The sequence below is a fragment of the Cheilinus undulatus genome, linkage group 5 (genome assembly GCF_018320785.1).
Source record: "Cheilinus undulatus linkage group 5, ASM1832078v1, whole genome shotgun sequence".
Classification (NCBI taxonomy): Eukaryota; Metazoa; Chordata; class Actinopteri; order Labriformes; family Labridae; genus Cheilinus; species Cheilinus undulatus.
Genome location: NC_054869.1, coordinates 20,927,632 through 20,950,475, shown reverse-complemented (window position 1 = coordinate 20,950,475; position 22,844 = coordinate 20,927,632). Strand labels below are relative to the sequence as shown.

Genomic DNA, 22,844 nt, shown 5'->3' with positions numbered 1-22,844 from the left:
AATTGATAATCAGGAAATACAAAAAAGAGATGCAAAAGGAATTAAAGTGTTGTCATCTTGCCTGCGTGATCTGTCGCAACACTAATATCAGTTATAAAAACCAGATTGAAACATCTCTAATTTCTCAGAATAATATTCAAAGAATTTTCCCAAGAGGGAAGGCAGGACCCAACCACTGCTCTTCACAAGATAATGAGAACTGGCAGCTACTTTTGTGTTTGTGAGTTAAACAAACAAATGTTGTAGCATCAGTTTCATTCTGGTTGTCTTGTGCTGCATGTTTAACCCATTTTACTTACAGTATTCCTCTTTCATGCACATGCTGCGTGTTTGGTGGAGCAGGGTGTGAACGCATTAAATATGGCAAATTTTCACCCATTCCTGGTACTGGCTGTGACTTCATAGGTCAAAATGTGACTCAGTATTGTTGCCCAGTCTTCAGTGTAACTCTTGAGTTTTAGCTTTCCTTGAAGCAATTTTACTGTCTAATAAAGCTGACAGTTGAATGTAATTGATTATGTAAGCAGGGGGTTTTAACATCAACTTAAAAGCACACACAAGCAGAGTGTATACCCTCGGGTAGCCAGGTTCTGGGAAACACTCGCCAGTGAGTCATAAACCCATCCAGAGAAGCCTGCAATGATTGCTTCAACACGGCTGACCATGCGGTGGTCTTCCCTTCCTGTGTTGTGCGGAGCAGCGGGCGTGATGTCACATCTGCTGAGTAAGACCCCCCTGCACTAGAGTGCTGCAGTCTGCAGGGATAACCCAACAATCGCTCGCTAAATGGTCCCGTTTGTGTTCAGAGCCAAACTAAAATCTCACTGATAGGAGTTGCAGAATACACTGACGTAGTAGCATCATGTTCTGTTGTTTCTCACTCACGCACATACACCCTGCTCCCATCCTGGCCTCTGTGAAGATGGATGGAGGACGGAGATTGCTCTGTATGGGTCCTGGCTCACACTCTTTGCTGTTTGCAGTCCAGAGAATTGTACAATACCTTATTGTGTTTAAAGCTCGTCAGTGAAAATCACCTGGCAGTTAACACTTATCTTTGTGTTATGATGATTTTTTCCCCCCATGTTCCCTCCTTGTTGTCAGCTTTTTAACATTATGGGTGTGTTTCTAAAAAAAATTCTATTTACACTGAGTCAGCTCATAAAAGACATAACCCATCTTGGGTGTTTTTATCTTGGCCATAAGCTTGAAATGAGCTATAACTTAGAGTCAAAAGCTGTTACAATATGCTAATGGATTTTTCTCCATGTTTAAAGTATGAAGGCCAATTTATTCATTACCATCTTCACAATGAGGACAATACATATACAGTCAAGCTTTGTGTTTAAATTTATAGTAAACATATACAAGAATCAAATGAAGTAAACTTCAGTGAATTCCAGACCTCACTGACATTTGTTATGCTCAGCTTGAGTTCACACCCATTTGGCTTTTTGCAGAATTTGACCCAGTTCAGAAATTTTACTAAATTAGTGAATTTTAATTGCATTTAGAAATCTATGCAAACTTCACTTACAAAGTGGGTAACGCAGTCCGCCTTTTACAAGCTTAGCCCCAGTTAACCCTTGTGCCTTAGGGTGTGTTTAATATCAAGAAAAAAAAGCCTGATTGGAGATAATAATGATGGAGCTCTCTTTTGACCTCTGCCCTCCAGGTTTCTCACCTGATTGTAAAAAAAGGAAGTAAATCAGTCTAGGGGTGACAAGATAAGAGATTGAGATGGAAGAGGAGAGTGAGAGGAGGGGCAGGAGGTTCTGTCATTAAGCCTGCCCACAGAACTGGCTGAGCCCCTGAAAAACCCTTTGAATTGATCCTCTCCAGTTGGATTTATTTATACCACTTATACCCCACCCTAACCTCACATGCCAGATGGATTTGTTTCACACATCCATCTGGGAAAGCTTCAGTAGGAAATGTCTGAAAAAAGGCAGAGGCTTTGGAAAAAATTTTGAGTGCGATTGGATGAACATTCTGTCTGTCACATCTCTACGGGCCAATAAGAGCAACAAAACACATGACATAGCCGCTATTGAGCTGCGCGTGCGCAGCTACTGAGGAATAACGTGAAACATGGCGACTATAGACATTTCAGTACTCAACTTTTGTTGTTTTTGAAAAGAAAACAACTCACTGCTGTTCTTTGTTCTTCTTTTAACCAAGAAATGTTGTCAAGTTCTGATAAAACTGGTGCTTTAGCAGCATCCACGCTAATCTCTTCCTCCATAACTGCACCAGCTCTTGCTGCTGTTTGTTTATGTCATGACTCTGCCCTGCCTGAAAGTACTGCCCCTCGTCGCTGATTGTTCCTGTCACTTTCTTACCGGGCCCAAACGGTTCAGATGGGAGCTTTGCAAGATGGATTTGCCAGTGAGAAACAAGGAAACGGGTGTGTCCATCTGCTTTGCAAGGTTACCCCGACTCCTCATTTTTTTGCACTTAAGTTTGCCATTTTTCACCAATTTTTTTCGCTTGAAACCTGTGTTTCCCAATTTCCTATTTTTTGACTCTTTTATCCAATTTTTGCCACTATTTACCCCTTATCTCCACTTTTCATGCCTATTTCTGCCACTTTTTATCCATTCTTGCCCCTTTTTGTCCATTTTTTAATTTGCCATTTTTCATCCATTTTGCCACTGTTTAAACCCCTTTCCACCACTTTTTATGCCATTTCTTGCCATTTCCTCCTATTTTTGCGTCTTTTCACCCATTTTTGCCACTTTTGACCCCTTTCCACCACTTCTTGCTACAATGTAATGAGAAGTGTCATTTAGCAGACCCTTTTATCCAAAGCGGCGTACATTTGAGAGTAATTACATCACAAGCAAAGATCTAGACAAGAAGAAACAACGTTCATAAGTGCCACAAAGTGCTTTATGTTTGTTTGGACCAAGCGGCAACCTCTGGTCCTGAAAAATGAAGCCAATGCAGAAGTGCAAAAAATTGCAGTACTGTGAGTGTCCACTTGAGGCTGGCTGCAGAAACACCAGAAGTCCTGTCTGGACACCTGTTAAACTGACGGTTTTTACACTAGAAATAAACTGGTTTACAGCCTAGTTTAAAACACCAAACGTGTCTCATTAGCTAGTGTCTTATTGTGCTCTCACTGTACGGGAGGTGAATTTTTTTGTACCACGATCATTTGGATTATATTTAGGATAAACCTCACTTTGCGCTGGCTGTCTCATTTAATTGACAGATAGCTCAACAGGCAGAGGCTACGTTTCTGTCAACCAGAATGCTAGCTAGCTAGCTGACAGGAAGTTGCGCTTAGTGGGCAGGCCGTTAGGTTGATCCAAAGTTCAGTTGAGATCGCAATTTCAATATGGAAGCCTTCATGGATTGGCTTCAAGAGCTCTTTGAGTCCGCCTATTGTAAGCAGACGGCTGACGTCACACAGGGTTTGTCCAATTCTTTCTATAGTGTATGGTTTGGACGCAGGTACAGTCATGCAGTATTAAAGGCACTGCACCATCACCATCAATTAAATTATCTTCACAAACAAATAATGGCCAAAGTACCAAGTGCTGGGTCACTCACAAGGAGCTGGGCACAAAAAGTAGACCAGGACAGTGCTCATTTGGGAGACTCATTCTACCACTGGGGACAACAGTGAAGAATAGTCTGGCTAAGTGCATAATGTTCTCTAAAGAGCTGGGTCTTTAGCTTTCTCTTCAAAGTAGAGAGGAAATCTGCGGATCAAATGGAGTTTGGTAATTCATTCCACTGCCGAGGGCCAACAGAAGAGAAGAGTTGAGCTAGTGACTTAGGGGCCTGATGTGCTCTTCTTATGCCATTCCTTGCTACTTCAAACCTGTCTTTGCCACTCTCCTCCTATTTGTTGCCCCCTTCACCAATTTTTGCCACTCTTAACCTCTTTTTAGCATTTTTACGCCCATTTTTCTACTCTCAATCCATATTTTGAAAATTTCCATCAATTCTTCCTTTTGTTCACCCATTTTTGCCACTTTTAACCTCTTCCCACCACCTATTATGCAGTTTTTTTGCCACTTCAAACCTATTTTTGCCACTCTCCTCCTATTTGTTGCCTCTGTTAACCTGTGTTTGCTACTCTTAACCAAGTTTTGCCCCTTTTTTTTCTTTTGGTTGCAATTATCTAATTTTCTTTCCTATGAGTTGTCTCAGTTTCTTCTCTATTTTCTGGCATCCTGAGATTTGTGCACATCATGACTTAGCTCTGAAGTCTGACTTCACTTTTCAAATCCACATTGTTAACATTACCAAAGAAATTCAATTAAATTCAGTTCAACTTTATTTATATACCATATTTTCCGGACTATAAGTCGCACTTATTTTCATAGTGTGACTGGTCCTGCAACTTACAGTCAGGTGCAACTTATATATCAAAATATATCTAATTTAACATGTTTTTAAATGTTAATTCATACTGACTGACATGAACCAAGGAGTAAACATTACCATCTATAGCCGCGAGAGGGCGCTCTTGGCTTGTGACAACTATATGCTGCTCCTGTACTACTGAAAAAATTAACTGAAACATTAACTTAAACATTAACATTAACATTAACTTAAAGACTGAACAAAAAACAAAACGCCCCAAAAAAGAAAATCCTATTCTGCAGATTACAAACTGCAGGTAGTAAAATATGCAGCGGAAAACGGTAATTGAGCAGCAGAAAGAAAGTTTGGAGTGAGTGAGAAACTTGTGAGAGACTGGTGAAAAGCAGAGGTTACTCTTTCTGCAATGAAGAAAACAAAGAAAGCTAATCACGGGCTGAAAGCAAGATGGCCAGGAACGAGTCCACAGATGGGTGCTTGAACAACGTGCTGCCAGGAGAGGCTTTTCAACGGTGCAGTTACGTCTCCACGCCCTGGTAGTTGCCAAGGAGATGAATATAAATGACTTTGCAGGCGGGTCTTCCTGGTGTTACCTCTTCATGCAACGCAACCAACTCTCTATCAGAGCAAGGACAACAGTGTGTCAAAAACTGACAGCAGACTTCCAAGCCAAGGTTGACAGTTTCCGTGAGTTTGTTGAAAAGCAGATAACTGAACACAACATGTCACCAGATCATATTATCAACATGGACGAGGTCCCCCTCATGTTTGACATCCCCATGGGCTGAAGTGCCATAGAGAAAGGGCAGAAAATTGTGAATATAGTGACAACTGGTCATGAGAAATCACACTTCATAGTGGTGCTGGCATGTTGTGGAGATGAATCAAAATTGCCACTGATGGTCATTTTCAAACAGGAAACTATGCCAAAAGACAATTTGTCCCCCACAGTTGTCATGGCCGTGAATGAAAAAGGGTGGATGGATCAAGAAATGATGAACTTTTGGCTACACTAAGCGTCCTGATGGCTTCTTTAAAAAACACAAAGCCCTGCTGGTGATGGACAGTATGCGAGCGCAAATAACGCCACAGTTCAAAGATAAAATTAAAGCTTGCAACTCCATACCTGCCATCATCCCTGAAGGCTTAGCCAAAGTACTCCAGCCACTCGACATCTAAGTGAACTGGAGCTTTAAGGCAGTCTTGCGTCGCCTGTGGGAGGAGTGGATGTTGGATGGAGAGCACAGCTTCACGGCAACCGTGAGGATGCGCCATGAAACTTTCCAGCAAGTCCTTGGATGGATCGACAAAGCATAGACTTCAGTGACAAACTAAACCATCCTGTCGAGATTCAGAAAGGCCGGAATAACTGGAACTGATGCTGAGTCTGACGACAGCCCTGCAGAAGAGGAGACAGCGCTTCATCTTCCTCCAGAGTTGGCGGAGTTGTTCAGAAGCGACACCAGGGATGAAGAATCCAATGGATTCAATGATGTGGAATGAGATCAGGAGTTTGGTGAACTTGCTTACCAGTAACTTGCTTGTTGGACTCGCTGGCTTGTTACGTTAATTTAGCCTATTTAGCCTCCCAGGTATGTTCTTTATGCCATTGTGTAGCTGAATAACTGTTAATGTGTTACATTAACATACCAGACACCTATTTAGCCTGTTGTTCTGTGTGCTATTGTGTAGTTGAATAACTTGCCTTTCCAGATTAAATGTCTGTTCTTGGACTTGGATTTTGTGCAATAAATGTGACTTAAAGTCCAGTGCGACTTATATATGTTTTTCCTCTTCATGACGCATTTTTTGACTGATGCGACTTATACTCTGGAAAACACAATAGCACATTTAAAACAAAATATTATTTTGATAAATATAATTTTGTTATAAGAAAAGGGGTTTACATAGTGAAGAAGGCTATACTACACAAATAAATAAATAAAAAATATTTGTTGCTTTGATGAGAGTGGTTATTATTTAGATAAAAATGATATATGGTTATCGCAGCTTAACTTTACAATGAACCATGATTTTCCTGACCTCCATGGGCCCCAGTTAGCTCCCCCCTTTTTCCCCCCTTATGGGCGGCCTTGCCTGTCATATGGGATATTTGGAAGCGTTGGATTCACAATCCATAAAATGAGAGAAACTGCATTTTTCCTCCATACATATTATTATATTTAGCTCAGGTTTTGTCACTTTGATTATGAACAGTGGAAAGAAGTCTAGCATGTAAAAATTATCTCCTTATCAAACAGCAACTCAAGCATTAGTTTTCATACAGCACATCTGCTCTATCTGTAGATTTTTCAATTCTGATAGGTTAGCAGCAGTGTTACAGGGCAAACAGGTGTCTTAAGTGTTTCTGTCTGCATTTAAATGATTGCATCTGAGGGGAGTAGGGCTTGTCAGGAATGTGAGATCTCCCCCTGATAAGGCTCACAGGACTTTAGGTGTGGAGCTGTCAAAGGTTATCTGAGGCAGTATGTACCAAAAGTGACACATTTGTGATACAAATGACACGGACGGAGGAATTGGTGTGAGCAATAAAGATAAAGAATTCAGACCTCTTTAATGACACCACCAGAGTGACCCCAAACATTTGGAAGCAGACAAGACATCAGGGTTGTTCAGAGTTTAGAGGTGTCGAGAGGCATTTAAGGAACTTGTAGTCCAGCAGTCAGAGGTCAATGTTAACAAGCATGAAGTTTGTTTGATTTACAGTTGAGTGAGATGTTTTTTTAGGACTTACAGTATCAGAGTAATTTATCAACACTTCTGTTTGTGTTTACCTCTGTCTGTGTGGACGTGTACTTTCTTATATGCAGGTCGTAATCTGGTGTGCCAAGGCATCTCCCTGGACCGCACTTTTTCTGATGATGATGATGATGATGAACAGCCAAGTCGGAAAAGGAGGTTGATTCACACGCCAAGCTCAGAGCCTTCCATACCACAGTAAAAACACAGGTTAATCACACAAGCAACAAAACCTAGGCCTCACCATATTTGGTATCACACTCATTCTTGATCTTGGTTTTTCCCGAAATAATGCAAGTTAATGAAGCTTAGGATTTTTTTGGTGCCTCTTATCATGTGCAGTAGCTGAACAAAGACAAAACTTGCACTGAGAAGGGATTACTCATGAGTAGGCAGTAGAGCTGGGCAATTAATCGAAAAATAATCAAAACTGACATTTAGAGCCTCTAACCAACGAAAACCTGCTGTGTCAATTATTTCAATTTTTTCCCCTTTTCTTGGAAAACTTTGATTTTTAAAAAAAACATTTTCATTTCAGCTGATGTGTGTTTTGATTTCAAATGTTTCGATAGATAAATATAAATTGTTCATCTGTGCCTGTTCCTTTCAGTTATTTGTTTTAAAATTATACAAATATTTACAGAACAAACAGATCTGGAATAGTTGTTCATTAATCATAATCGAGGTAAAAAGTTAAATTAATTGTGATTTTGATTTGTTCCATAATTGCCCAGCCCTTGTAGGCAGTGTTAAATAAAAAGTTCCTGCAGATCTTTGAAAAGTCTTTTTAAGTTTTGAATTGGATTTGTTTTTATTTTGAGGCCATAAAAAGTCTTAATTTTATCGTGAGAGGTCTTAAATCAAAGCTCCGACGTAACATGAGACACATCACCAGGTGCATTATACGCATGTCAAATAGACATCACCTGAAAGCTCTTAAACCAGTCACTGATGCAGGAATAGAGACAGATAGAGCTGCTGAACTACACTCAGTTTCTAAGGTTTTCGAACTTGAAAGTGTATCAACAAAAACAAATAAGTTTATTTAAAGTCATATTTTGCAACATTAACAATAGTATCCCCCTGTTTTGGTGATATCTGTAGATTATACTATTGAATGTTTGAGTTTATGTAAGGTTGGCTTTGGTAAGTGTTTTATACTCATTTTAAATAATCTTGCAAAGCAGATGGATTTGCCAGACTCCATGTAACCTGGTAAATCCGTCTTGAAAAGCTGCATTCAACAGAGTTTGTGCCAAACTGTACATTATTTGAGGAAAATTAGGCAAAAGCTATGGGTGGGGTTTAATAGTACTCAGAGCTGTTCGCGCTGGATGACTCCACTGCTGTGATTAGCTTAGCTCTAGTATAGCATCATTTTTACCAGAACTGGACTGTGTTTCTGTATGAAATAAAGAATAAGAACAACACTAACAGCTTTTCATGACTGGAAAGATGTTTTTGCCCTTGTGCCAACCTGCTTTGGCATGAGTTTGTTAGAGTTTACAGTGTGAAAGGGTTAGTTGTTGTGTGAGTGGTTGCGAGGGGAATGATAAGCTCGGAAATTTTTCCAGCAGTTTCTCAGAACTGGACAACATTTATTTTTTAAAATAAGGGCTGAGAGCAGCACTAGAGATTTTCATGACAGAAAAGATGTTTTCGCTCCTCTTACCGGTGTATCCAGTGGCTGCTGCCGCGGTAACTATTAGCTCTGATGTAGCTGAAGGCAGCAGTTTAATCGGAAATGTACTTTTTTTTTTTAAACAAGAGCGAAGAGCCACACCAAAAGCTTGTCTTGGCAGAGAAGACATTTTTGCATGTCTCGCGACTGACCTTGGCTCCAATTTTATTTACTGTGAAGCTCTGCCATTAGCAGTCTACAGCAGTGGTAGCCTGTCAGCTCAAGAGTAGCGCATGCACACAACATAATGTTGTCTTGTCACTCCGATAGGCCCATCATGAATGTGACAGACAGAATGTTCCTCCTATCACCTTCTGAGAATTTTTTAATGTCCTGCCCTTCCCAAATGCTTTCCATGGGAGCTTTTCCGGATGAATGTGAAATATATTCATGCAATGAAGACATGAAACAGTCTCTTTGGCATAGAAAGGAGATGCCAATCTTCTACTGTAAATCAATAACATGGGATTTCTCATTGAATTTTCACCACAAAGTATCTCATAGGTATCCCCCAAATGCAGGAAATTAAGTGTTGGACCTCCTTCTCATTATATATTAATCACTGTGATTGAATAAACCTTGCACTGTTGTGACTCACAAGTCAGTAAGGCTGTAAAGCTCACGGTTACCAAGTTACCTTCTTTTATATGTGAGCAGCCTGCTCTCATTTTCACAGGTCTTCCCTGACATAAGTGTTCTTCTTTCTAACAATTAGAATCTAATCAGCACACCTGCTGAAAACACTATGATTGGCATCAGTTTACAGTTTATTGATAGGATAGAGACTAAATGTGCCAGGAACTGGGACAGGGCAATTAATTGAAAATTAGATTAAATCACAGTATGGCCTGCTGCAATTTTCAAATTACAGAATGTGCAGTTTTTCTTTAACCTAAAATTTGTGTCAAAATTCCAGTTTACAACTTTTTTTTTGCAGCAGAGATGTTATGTATTACAAATCATGCAATCATCTACATGCATTTTTTAGAATAGTCTACTAAAATCCTACTTTTTTGTACACTTTTCTTATTAGATATGAAAATGACGTAAAAATTATAACTTGCTTCAATACATTAATTCCTATCCAATTTGCAATAAGGGTCAAAATCATCACAATTAGTAATTTTAAAAAAAATTTCAGCTCTAGTTTAGTCTAATATTATGTTGGTTATAATATAGAATGATTTATTGCTTGGGTTTGTTGGTAAAAAGGCACAAGGAACATAAGAAATAATCTCATATCAAATTAGAATTGCAGTACTTAGGGAAAAAATTTCAACTAGATTATTTTCCCAAATCGTTCAGCCCTACCAGAAACCATCAAATTTGGGCATTAATGACCAAAAACATCATTGTCCTTTACCATTCATTAAATCAGAAATTCAATCCCGGCTTTCATTTTTCCCTCACAATACATGGTATTCATTTTCCTCAGATCAGGCCTTAACAAGGTCTTAAAAAGTCTTAAATTTAATGTTTAAACGTGTGAAGGAACCCTGTAAATATTGCAGATTTGTAGTTATCTTGTGTTTATAGCGTGTCACTGTGTCACACAATCACTCTCTAGTCTCCTTCCAGTTTAATAATAATCTGCTCCATGCTGTCCAATAGTTTAAGAGCATGCAAGACGACCATTTCGAGCATGTTTTTATGACCCTGTGAAACATTTCCCCTTGCTTTCCTTCATGAGTTTTGTTCCACACTCAGACAAACTTCTGAAGAACCACCACAGCAACAGATGTGGGGTTCTCCAATAAATGCTTATCCTCCACTTCCTCCAATACTCCAATTAAAGATGGTTGAATCATTTAGTCGTCGTCATCAATGTAACAGAAAAACCCCCAGACATGCTAACTTCCCAGCACTAAACAGTCAGCTCTGGGCCATGCATAATTATTCAATTAGTTTTTAGCATTTTACATACTGCAGTATTGATTGCATTACTTGTTTAGGACATGCAGTACTACTCCTTTTCGCTCTGACCGCATCTAGAGCTGGTCTCTAGATGCTAATTAAATGATGGATTATTTGGGGTTAGAGGTTGAATGCAAGAGACATTTTGGGTCTTTTTAAAAATGTAATTGGCCAAAAAATACAAAAAAACAGACAATCATGCTCAAATGTAGACTGTGGTTAGGTTACATTCAAGAGCTGTATCCTTTCTCATTCTGTACTGACTCACTTAAATGGGCTGCATTTGCACTTTTTATATCCTCAAAATGAGTGTGGAGGGCAACATTTATCACACCATGTGCTACATTGAAATCAGAAATACGGCACAAATGCAAAGAAAAACGTCTCATGATTTGCTGGTTGCATTGTGACTGGAATATCAAGCCTCAGCTGTCATCAAGCTCTCAGTCAATTTAGGTTTCATTTGATGTCGTCTCCTACATTTGTTTTAGTGACATTTCTTTTTAAATCTAAAAACATCATAACATCCTCCCACAGCTTACATCTGGGTGTTGGCTGTCAAATAAACAAAACAGAAAATTACTGCAGTGTGTAGTGTTGTTTGGTTCAACGAAGCACTGACTGAACTGGCTTCCTGTACCAGAGAAAACATGCGCATCCTTTCTTTTAATTTTAATTTTATCTGACTGCACGAAATGCAAACAGATTTTTCTCTGAGTTTATTTGGCAAAATACATGTTAATATACTTCTGCCCCTTTCTCATATAATTACTCACTGATGTTAAAAAAATATGAAATTATTATGTATCGCATTTGGAACAGGGTTTTTTTTTTTACTTTATCTCCTTTATTTCTTTGGTCTATTTCTGTCTTTCCCTTTCTTTCTCCTGTCTTGTTTCCATCCTCCTCCTCACTGAATAGATGACATCCACAACCATCATGTACATGATTAAAGCCCTAAATTGAAGGCTTTACCAATAAGCAGGGTTTTTGGATCCCTTGGCTATGTGGCAAGCTGCATTCAGCCAGCCAACCTTCACCTTAGATACACAACACCAAAACAGTGACAATGAGGCAACAGTGTCCTGGAAGGGTCCCTAAATCTGGTGCCAGATTTTGTCTCAGGCTGTGAGAGCAATTTCTTGAAAACCAGAGTTTGTTAAAGCCTTCTAGTTTGTTTTACTGTGGCTGCTTTCATGAAGCTTTGCTGCTTTGCAAATTGAGTAAGGTCTGTAAGTGTACTAAATGTTATAATCATTTAAATGTGTCTCTCTGCAGTGTCAGAGGTGGAGAAAACCACCACCATAGCACCACTGAATGTCTCATTTAATGTAAAAATATGCAGAAAGCTCAGTGGACAAGTCAAAGTAATAGATTAATCACTATTAACTTGATAGATTTAGAGATTAATCACAATTTTGCAAAACAAATGTTTGACAGTCCCCTCACTGTGAGCTTCTCTTTGGTTTTGTTGTCAAGACTTTTCCCACATGCATTATTGCACATGTGCTAATGGCCCCCGACATCCCCCAGTTCTTCCTCAGGAACTAGTGGCATTGTTACTAATGACTTGGAGATCACTGTGGAAGATCTGGACCAGGAGTATGGAAGCAATTTTTGAAAGAGTTCTCCCATAGCTTGAAATTTGCCTCCCAAGCCCTACTGCCTTGCATCTGCGTTCAACTTTAAGAAGAGTAACAACCACTGAGGGACAACAGGTTACACCCAGAAAAACAGGGTGTTACGGTGAACTGAAGCTGCTTGGTTGCTGCTTATTCATCATGTCTTACTTGTGTTTTCCTCCATCTTTTCATTATGAAAATAAACTATAGGCTGACTCTTTCATCTCCACTTTCTACACTAGCATTTTGTGTGCAATCATTTGACCCCCCCCCCCCCCTTATTCCTCATTTTCACCTGTCCTTTTATTTTCTAGATGTTCTGTGGACCAAACCACTGGCGGGGTGTTTCTCAGAGGGTTAATAGGATTGTGTCTTCACCTCTTCACCTCTTCTTCTACCTCTACTACCACTTTCAGGTCCTGAGGTCATCACAGTGTGTCTTCACACTGACAGTAATGAACCTATGGGACCTATTCAGGGTCTCCGTCTGACCATTCTACCTTTGACTTCTGGACCTTCCTGCTGTCTTTTATGATTTTGATGATACCTATATGTCTGCTGAAGACCACGGGTGGCCGCCAGGATAATCCCACAACACGTGCTTGCTGTTATAGTAATCCTCAAAGGAATGTCACACTTTTCTCTTATACACTTAAGACATTTTTTAAAAAGAGATGACCTGATTTGTTTCCCTGGATGATGTAAAACAAGAGCATGAAAACAATGATGGAGGACCACAGAAATAGGTTCATTTTTGCTAGATATTTCTTGTGTCTTTCAAACAATTAAAATGGCATGTAATCAGTAATGCAGAGCATTCCAACCATGTTTGTTCATTACTTAGTTTCAGTGTTGAATTTTCTGATATTGAACTGATGTGATTTTGATTTATTTTTTAATTGCACTCTGTCTTTCAGGTCAATATGTTTAATGATGACTTGGAGTCATTTGCTTGTTTGATATGCTTTTACATATAAAATGAAATTTGTGAAAAATGCTCTAATTACTTTATTTGTGAAGTATTATATGTATGCCATCAATCGTGAAATGTCTGATAAGACCAGTCATGTTAATTGCCCTTGACTAAAATAAACGTTTGCATCTAAATGCTTGTTTTTGTTTTATTTTCATGTATTAAACCATAACCCAATGTACACAAAGATTATACAGACAAGACTACAGCTGTAAATAACATATGTTAATACCGGGAAAGTTGATCCATGTGTGTCATCAGTTTTCACATAATTTATTGAGAGGAATCTTAAACTCTACACTGAAAATTTAAAAAGAAGGAATTTTTGTAAATAAATACTGAAATATTTTGAGTCATCAAATGAACAAAGTTAAAAAAGAAAATAGATAAATCGCATCTTATGATCTTACGGTGTATGAGCTGCTGCACCAGGAAACTATATCTTTACAAAAATATTCTGGTGCTTAGTGTGCTGTAAGTATTCAGACCCTACTTAGCTGATGCACCTTTGGCAGCAATTACAGCCAAGAGACTTTACACACCAAGCTTTGCACACCTAAATTAGGGAATTTTCTGCCATGCTTCTTTGCAAATCCTCTCAAACTCAGTCAGGTTGGTTGGGGACCTTCAGAGGATGGGATCTGACTCTGGCTGGGTGACTGGTTCATTCAAAAATTTTTCCCTAAGCCTCTCCTGTGTTGTCTTGGCTGTGTGCTTGGGGTCATTGCTGTGTTTGAAATTGTACCTTCAGAACAGGTTTTCCCCGAGGATATCTGTAATTTGCTCCATTCAGCTTTCTCTCAACCCTGACCAGTCTCCCAGTCCCTGCTGCTGAATAAAAACACCCCCACAGCATGATGCTGCCACCATGCTTCACTGTTGGGCTGGTACTGGGCAAGTGATGAGCTATGCCTGACCAGACAGTTTAGTCTTGGTTTCATCAGCGAATCTTGTTTCTCATAGTCTGAGAGTCCTTCAGGTTCTTTTTTTGCAAACTCCAAGTGGGCTTTCATATGTTTTGCACTGAGGAGAGTACTGTCTAGCCACACCTCCGTCAAGTTCATATTGGCGGAGGGCTGCAGATGGTTGTCCTTCTGGAACTTCTTACCATCTCCCCACAGGATCTCTGGAGCTCAGTCAGAGAGACCATCAGGTTCTTGGTCACCTCTCTAAGACCCTCTCCTTTGATTATTCAGTTGGGCCAGACAAAGATCCCTGGTTGTACCAAACTTCTTCCATTTTAAAAGGCCACTGTGCTCTTAGGAACCTTTTGAACAGCAGAATTTTTTGTAGCCTTTCCCAGATCAGATGATCAGGTGGGTTCCAATCAAGGTGTAGAACGTCTCAGCAAAGATCAAGAGTAATGGGAGGAACCCGAGCTACATTTAAAGTGTTGCTGCAAAGGGTCTGAATACTTAAGTCAATTTGATATTTCAATTTTTTCTCTTTGGCAAATTTGCAAAAAATTCTAAAATTATGTTTTTGCTTTGTCATAGTAGATTAATGAGAATAAAAATGAATTCAAACAACTGTAGCATCAGGCTACAAAGTTAAAATTGAAAACTGACTGTACTGATAACAGATAGCTTCATCTATACTTAAACTTCAGTATTCAGCTGATTATAAATGAAATAAAGCAGTACTCAGTGCTGATTCCTGTTGTATTGGCGCTCTTTAATACTTTCTCATAGTGTCAGAGTCAGATATCCTCTGATGAAGTCATGCTTGGCCCAGATATGTTTGGACCAGTCAGTAGTTATCAAAAGTTGTATGCTTTAACTTTTGGATCTTCTTACTTGAATAAACACAAATGTTTGGCCATTTATATGTCTTTTTTTTTTTTTTTTTTTTTTTTTTTTTTACATGGACAGCGCTCTTTGAATAATACTCTGAAGTTACCTTCTTACAAGGAATCGTCTAGGTCACCTGGATGTGAAGCAGCCCTAATATCTGAAAGGATATCTGTTTGTGAGAGAGCGATGACAGCCGTTTTAGGTTGAAATTAAACGTTCACTCACTTGCTTATCATCGTTATTCACTTAGTACCTGCACCTGTATATTCCCATCATTGAGGGAAGTGACAGGAGTCTTCCTGCTTTTCCACTGCAGAGCTACATTGAGACAGAGTGGTCTTTGTCTGATGTTCGGCTGCACTCTGGTCTTATTGTTCACCAACTACAATGTAATGACTGGAACAATGAAGCCTTACACACTACCAGTAAGCTGAAGATGAAATCTTAATCTGTTATATGACAATTTACTCACCCCTGCAGACACTGGTGAGCTTTTTCATGTCCATCAGTCATTATATTTAATGTTTTATGATGTATCAATAACTTTATAGTGTTTCCTATGTGTATTAATTTATAAAGTTATTGCTTTGGCTTACCTCTTTTCTATTACTATTGTGCGAAGATGTGATGCTTGCTGTCAACAGTCCACAAGTCAGGACTAAAAGACAATGTACTCTTCCTCTGTTGTCTATCTGAAACAGACAAATGTTATTTGAACATCTTTATGGGATGCTAAAGATGCTTGTTTAGCAACTGCCTTTTAGTTTTAGTTTTATAAAAAGACAGATCCAGGCATCAGAGAAAACACATGCTTGATTTCAGTGGATTTCATGGAAACCCGTTCCAATGAAGCTGCTAAGTTTGTGCTTATATTAATGCCAGTCAAAGTTCAGAGCTCTCCTGCTATGGAATCAGCAGAGCGTTGGCCACTTTTACGAACAATATGCCTTAGTGCCCGCTCTGTAATTTTATGTGGCCTTCTGCTTAGTTGCTGTTGTTCCTAAATGCTCCCACTTTCTAATAAAATCACTTACAATTGAAAGTGGAATGTCAGGCAGGGATGAAATTTCCCCAACTGTCTCATTGCAAAGATGGCAGCCATCACAGTACCACACTTGAGATCTCTGAGCTCTTCAGAACGACACATTTTGTACCACTAATGTTTGCAAATGGAGACTGCATGGCTAGGTGCTTGATTTTGTTCACCTGTGGCAATAGGTCTCATTGAAACACCTGAATGCAACAAATAACATGTATGGCCAAATACTTTTGTCCATGTAGTGTATAAGTGGTTTAATATACTATTAAAGCAGCTCTGATAGTCAGATCCTGAGGGCTAATAGTTAATCTTTGCTATCTCCACTCCACATTTAGTGCTGACTTGTCCTTTAGTCATACTGCCTTCACTGCACTATTTTCTTTTTTGTTGTGCCAGTGGCAAAGAGCGGCCGCTTTGTTTCAACCCAGTCATTTAAAAAAGCTTTTTGATAATTACCAGTAACGAGTGGGTTCTCTTTTATATGGTGGTGTGAAACTGATTGGCCTTATTATTTGAATTAAAGTAAATGTTCTGCAGCTTTTTAAGAGGAAGGTAGTTAATATACGTGAGACGATGCCTTTCTCGTTTTTTATGTTGTGAGGCTGTGAGATTGTAATATGTTTTTTCCGTTTTCCAAACCTACTAATAAGTTGTTAAGAGTATTTAATCAAGATTAGACTTATAATTTTTCCACACATTTTATGACCCTTGAGGTATGAGGAGGTTGAAATCTTACCTATAATTAATCTTGTTAAGGTGTTAAATGGTATTAAGCTTATAAAGCAGGTTTCTAGTTTTGTCAGACCATTCAAGGCACTTTTTACTATGCAGGTCACACTTACATATAGCCTATCCTTACAGAGGGTGCTTTGTAAAGTTTAGATTGAACTCCACACCTTCCAGCTGAGAGACACACACTACAACAGAGCTGAAGCCACCCCTGGATTAACTATGCTGTTTGTGATTGTGCTGTCTTGTGTCATTATCATATATCATGTTTAAGTGTGATCGGAAATTGCTACAGAAATGTACAGTAATGTAGAGCAACCACTAAGGAATTCTAAATGCACTTCTGCCACCCAAGTTATTCAATTCATAACTTAAAGAAAGTGTTTAAATGCGGATTTACCAAAAGCATCTTTTATAATGGTAATTGGAACCATAGAAACCAAAATGACTTTAAAGATGACTTGATTTCTCTCATGTCTGGGAATGCATTATGTGATTATCTTGACTTCCTTTTGGTCAGAGACCAAAAGTTCAACAAACTGTCCACATTGCCTTCTGTTGTGTTGGCTCATTGTAGGATGACTCGATGACAGACTGTCTCACACCCTTTTTGACTAAAGGGAAACATGACTCCCATGGGAATTTTACTACAGGGACAAAGTGAAATTTCTCCTTCTCTGCACAAACATCATGGATCGCATGCTTAAATACCTTAGTGTTTAGTTGTCATTTATGACACCTTCCAAACTTTATCTGATATATAGTCTCCAGAGGTCATGTATAGGATGATTACCGGTGAAATTATGAGGTTACAGAATAAAATGCTTCCCACAATCCTGCAATATGTTAAACTGTAATTGGCAAAGATCTGGGACATGGGATCAGTCTGTTTCTGGTTATCGAGCCATTTTCTTCCCCCTCTCTCTCACTCACTTCCTCTGTCTTTGTTCCTTTGCCATTTCCCTTGGATTAAAGTGGTTTGCTTGAAGGTGGCCAAGCAGTGATTTATTAAGTTACCACTGGATCTAGACCTTTTAACAGGAGCTTCAACACTGATGGTTTGCTACATTTCAATCTGATGAAATCTTGTGATATATGGAAATGTTTGAGCTTCTCAGAAGCTGTCATCACATTTGTTAGAGTTGGACTCTCCTTATTTCCAAGTGATGCACTTATCAAGCTACTGAGCTGTGATACAAATCCAAAACATGGACTATGGGTATCTACTGATACCAGTACCAACTGGTCCAATACCTGTGTCAAATTAATGCTGTATTACTCACTGTGAAGATGAGACTTGGAATCAATTACGTGGAGGAAGCATCAGGTTTTCAACCTTAAGGATCACTTAAAGTCACAGGCGAGAACTCTGACTCTAAACTGGTAGCAAATGCTTTCTCTTGTTGGCCTGTAATTGAACTGATGTTACGCTTACTTTGGTCTGTTGGAATCTGAAGTTTGCAAATATGTGACAGCAGAAAGATGTAACTAGATGCAAGTGTGAGGGACATCAGTAGCATAAATAAAAAACTAAAGCAGTCTTATGGCTTCAAATAGGAGGAGCCATCAGGGCAGGGCCAACCTCTGTACCTCTGTAACACCCTTTGGACTGCCTGTCAGTTCACCAGCTGTCACTGACATGACTGACAGCTGCCTGTTGATTGACACCTGGTGCCTACCTGAATGACACCTGGGACTGAGGACTCCAGACTGTGCCACTTGTTCAGTCATCTTCCCAATGGCAGTGTGAGGATTTTTTTCTGTCTCCTTACAATTATTTTTATGTTGTTCGGAAGTCGTAGAAACTGGTGGGCGTGGTTTGGCTGAGAGGACAGGGTAGTATTCTGTGCCGGCTGTCTTGTGCTTGTATTAGTTGAAGTTTGTGTATTGCATATAACTGTATGTTATCACTTCTCAACTCTTAAATACTTCCAAGGGACTGAGTAAACTTAGCACAAAAAGTAAGGAAATTTGTGTTTGGGGGATTATTTCTTTGCTGTAACAATGCTTTTTGGAAACAGATTTTATACCATTGGAAAGCCTGTTTATTTCCCCTTTAAATGGTGCCACATTTGTAAGGAACATGTATTTTTGGGATGAGCAGCAGAGCTAAGTGTGTGGGTTGTGCCCATGAAAAATTTTGCCAAATTTTCTCAGCTAATTTGCTGTTGTTATTGAGTCTTGTTTTGGCCTTCTGGTATCCCCAAAGTACCAGAAATGCCTGATTGGCACATGTTATGTTTAGTGACCAGATTCTCCAGATTTAGTCTACAGCAATTGGAGCAGTTGTAGGGTCAAAGTGTGAAGAAGATGCAGAGATGTGCTATGCTGAGTGCTGCACCTTTAGAGTAACATCTTTTGGTGGAGACAGTGTGATGGTGTTGGGCGAAATCCCCTTCACTTGAAAAATGAGGCTTGTCATTGATGGAGGCAATCTCAAAGCAGGGAGATGTAGAGATGAGATTCTGCAACCAGTGGCAATCTCATAACACTACAGTCTGGGACTGAACTCTGTCCTCTAAGTTGACAGCGCTTGCCCCCACAGGTTGGGGTTTATCAGAGGCTACCTCCACAATTTGGGAGGTGAGAGGATGGAATGACCTACCAGCAATCCTGACCTCAACCCCCACTGAATACTTGAGGGATCAGCTTGGGCACTTGTTCGTGCCAGTGTGAGCAACACAACCATGTTGGCTGACTTGTGAGAAATGCTGAAGAATGGGATGCCATCCCACAGCAGTGTGTGACCAGGCTGAGGAGAAGTAACCAGAAGAGAAGAGTCAACAGCAGAATTAGCTGTTTGGCATTGGCATTGGAGAAGATTTTGCACATTTTTTCTTGGGCGCAACCCACATACTCAGCTCTGCTGCTCATCCCACAAATGCATGTTCCTTATAAGTGAGGCACCATTGTAAAGGGTAGTAAACAATTTTCCAACAGTATAAGATTTATTGCCAAGAAGCATTGTTATAACAAAGAAATAATCCACCAAACAAAAAATATTCTTACTTTTTCTGCAAAGTATATATAGCATAAGAGGAACAAAATTTAATTTCTCAGTGATCTTAAACTTTTTTAAAATGTAAGTCAAGAAAACTTCACATAGGTTGTAGTTTAAATGTTGATTTCAAGCCTGAGAAATGTATAGGCTAGCAGGATACTTGCTGGAACAATTTTTGTTTCAATTATGAAGAAGAACAAAATACACGCTAAGTTTGATAAAACCCATCGATTACTTATTTCTGTATTTTTGGAATGTATAAAATCTATTCAGTATTTGTATTTCTTTTGTCAAAACCCTTTTGGCACATATGTTTTGTGCATTGTTATTGTTAAAACTCAAAGTTTTCCCCTTGCAACTTCACACAACCAAAATACCAAATCTGAGGGCTTAACACCAGAAATGTAGCCAGAAATTGGCATGTGATCCTTCCAAAAACATATATTTATTTATATATTTATTTATATTTACTTATATTGTCTTTATTTAAAGAATTTTCAAAAGTCTTCTTTTTACATCCTAATGAGAATATACTGCTGGATATTGTTAAATAAACAAATCAGACATGTATTGACCTGGTTTTGGTCTGCAGAAACATGATTAAAATCACTTCCTGTGCTACTGCTTGCCTCTTTCTCATCCACTGACAGGATTAGCCTCGGTGGTCTGGGGTCTTTGCACTTGGCTCCAAAGGATCAAGGTTCATGTATGTCTGGAGGCAAGAGCAGTTACCACCTACACCAATACTAAGAGTAGTGTTTTATTCCTCTATCCTCTGTTTTCTCATGCACATTTTAAATTGTACAGCTTGGGTCAGACCTTTTACAGAATCATTTTTACTCATATATATGAGTTATCTTGTTAGCTTTTTCCTTATGTTGGATTTTTTTTTTTTTTTTTTTACCGCAAGGAAATATTTTTTTAAACATATTCGGTCATATTAGTGTTTCCAAGTTGTGATGTGAAGACTTACTGCTATTTGATTTTTCCCTTAAAGCATCCTGATCTGGGAGGAAACTGTTCTGTGTGTTTGAGTAGGAGAGATCCCTTGAGGTCAAAGAAATTTAATACCCGTTTTATGTTGTCTGAGGTGGCATGGGGCCGGAGGTAGACCACCTTTATAGGTCATGTGATATGTGGATCATCTAGAGGCCTTCACAGCAGATCACCAGGATCAAACACTTACTGATTGGTTCTTTGACTCACTGATTTATGGGCACTGAAAGGCAGCAGGACTTTCATACAGTAGAGACATTTTACACAGCAGTAAGTGACTTGCAACTTTCAACTTAACGATGACTCAGTTAAGAAGGTAAAGCAGTAAAATGATGAAATGGTTCTCGTAGCTCTAAAACCAAGTAGTTTTTAATTATTTTTGGGGTCAGGTGGCAAATTCCACCTGGAATCAGGTCAGTTTGAGCTCTTTGTCATGTTTTTAGTGAAATCATGAACCCTGTTTCCAGGAGCTTTGACATCAGAATGCAATCTGTCTGTGTCAGTCTGTTATTGATTGCAGTACACCAACACGTGTTTCCTGGGGTTGCTCTGACTTACAAAATGGCTCAAACTCCAAAACTTAAAGACTGTTCATTTATAATTATGTCCCTTTTTTTAATCTATTAACATAGTGTTTTGTTTTGGATATGTTGGCTGATACTATTGTTTCGGTTCTGTCATGTTTGAAATATTAAAGATATAAAGTCTTAGTGATTCCAGCCTTCTTTCTAATCCTTGCTTACTTCCTCTCTCTCTCAGGGTCCGGCTGTCCAGAGAGACCAGACCTGTCCAGCCATGCAGAGGAGAGATGCACTGTGGGTAACTGGTGCTGAGGCCTGAAATGATTACAGTGTATGCAGGTAGGGAAAAGGCACTTCAGACTTTTTACAAGGGCCTTAAGGCTTTTGGGGCAATCTTGTCTGTCAAAGGCTTATCACCTCTGCTTCTGTTCTCAGCCGGTGTGAGTGCTCAAAAGGTAACACTAGGATTTTTAACAATTAGTCCGTCCCACTAGTTTCAGTAACCAAACCCTCCAATCAGTTTTGATTTTGTTTGACACAAACTTTGAGGACAGCTATAAACATTTGATAAAACAGGCTCCAATTTCAAGTATGTTTAGGAAAAAATCTTTGCTCACTCCGAATAAAAACTCGGCTGATTTACATCAAAATGTTTTATTTTTCTGCACAATTTTTACTGACATCAGGACGGATTTAACATTTAAAAATGTAATTCATCCAGGAAAAGCTTATTTTTGGATTCAAATGTGGGTCCAACAGTGAAACTGGTTTCCACTTCATCAGTTTATGGTAAGAAAATTAAACAAAACCTCATAATCAAACAATGTGTTTGCCTGCACTGAGGTACATTACGGTATCGATTCATATTAAAGTGTGTTGACCTGAGCATCTCAAACTTTTTGTACAGTGTGTCACACATATTTCAGTTACTTGGTGTCCTGTCAACACAAGGAGGAAGAGATGCGCCCTATCCCACACAGCTGGGAGTTATAATCACTGCCAGACAGAAGATTACCCACTCCGCCACATACACACCACACATACACGCACAGACACAACTTCTGCTCACAAGACTTGGCCCCCTCCTTATCTGACAGTAGCCAATCATAGTGATTATTAGGAAAGCGCTGATAAACTGATCCAGCCCCCCCAAGCACTGAGGTCCCAGTTGCCCCCTACTAGGTGATTTCCTTTGACTTCACTGAAGGATGATGGTTCTTTTCAAATATATGACATTTCAATAAGTGATGATCATTTCCTAAAAGCTGCACATGCCTTTTTATTCAACACAAACTCGAAATACATCTAAAAAAATTGGTGCATAACTTAAACAATTTATTCTTAAACCAAACCATGATGTCCTTCTGTGCCTAGCTTGAAAAAAGACCCAAGACTCATATAATGGTCTAGGAAGGGAACTCCCCCACAATATTAACACAAATATGTCTTAGGAACAAACAGAGTGTTGTGACTCAAA

General features: G+C 39.2%; 1 protein-coding gene across 6 annotated transcripts in view; it reads left to right on the top strand.

Annotated features, from left to right (window-relative positions):
- Positions 1-13,422, top strand: part of LOC121509277 (DNA repair protein XRCC4-like) — a 44,045-nt gene extending 30,623 nt beyond the window's left edge. For 2 of the 6 annotated variants that reach the window (XM_041786517.1, XM_041786516.1), the window contains exons 7-8: positions 7,170-7,296; positions 12,630-13,422. In XM_041786517.1, the coding sequence (XP_041642451.1) occupies positions 7,170-7,296; positions 12,630-12,738 (236 nt within the window). In that variant the 3' untranslated portion in view covers positions 12,739-13,422. Of the gene's footprint in view, positions 1-7,169; positions 7,309-12,629 lie in introns of all 6 variants that reach the window. The other 4 variants (XM_041786518.1, XM_041786519.1, XM_041786521.1 and 1 more) reach the window with 4 other exon arrangements.
- Positions 13,423-22,844: the final 9,422 nt, after the last annotated feature.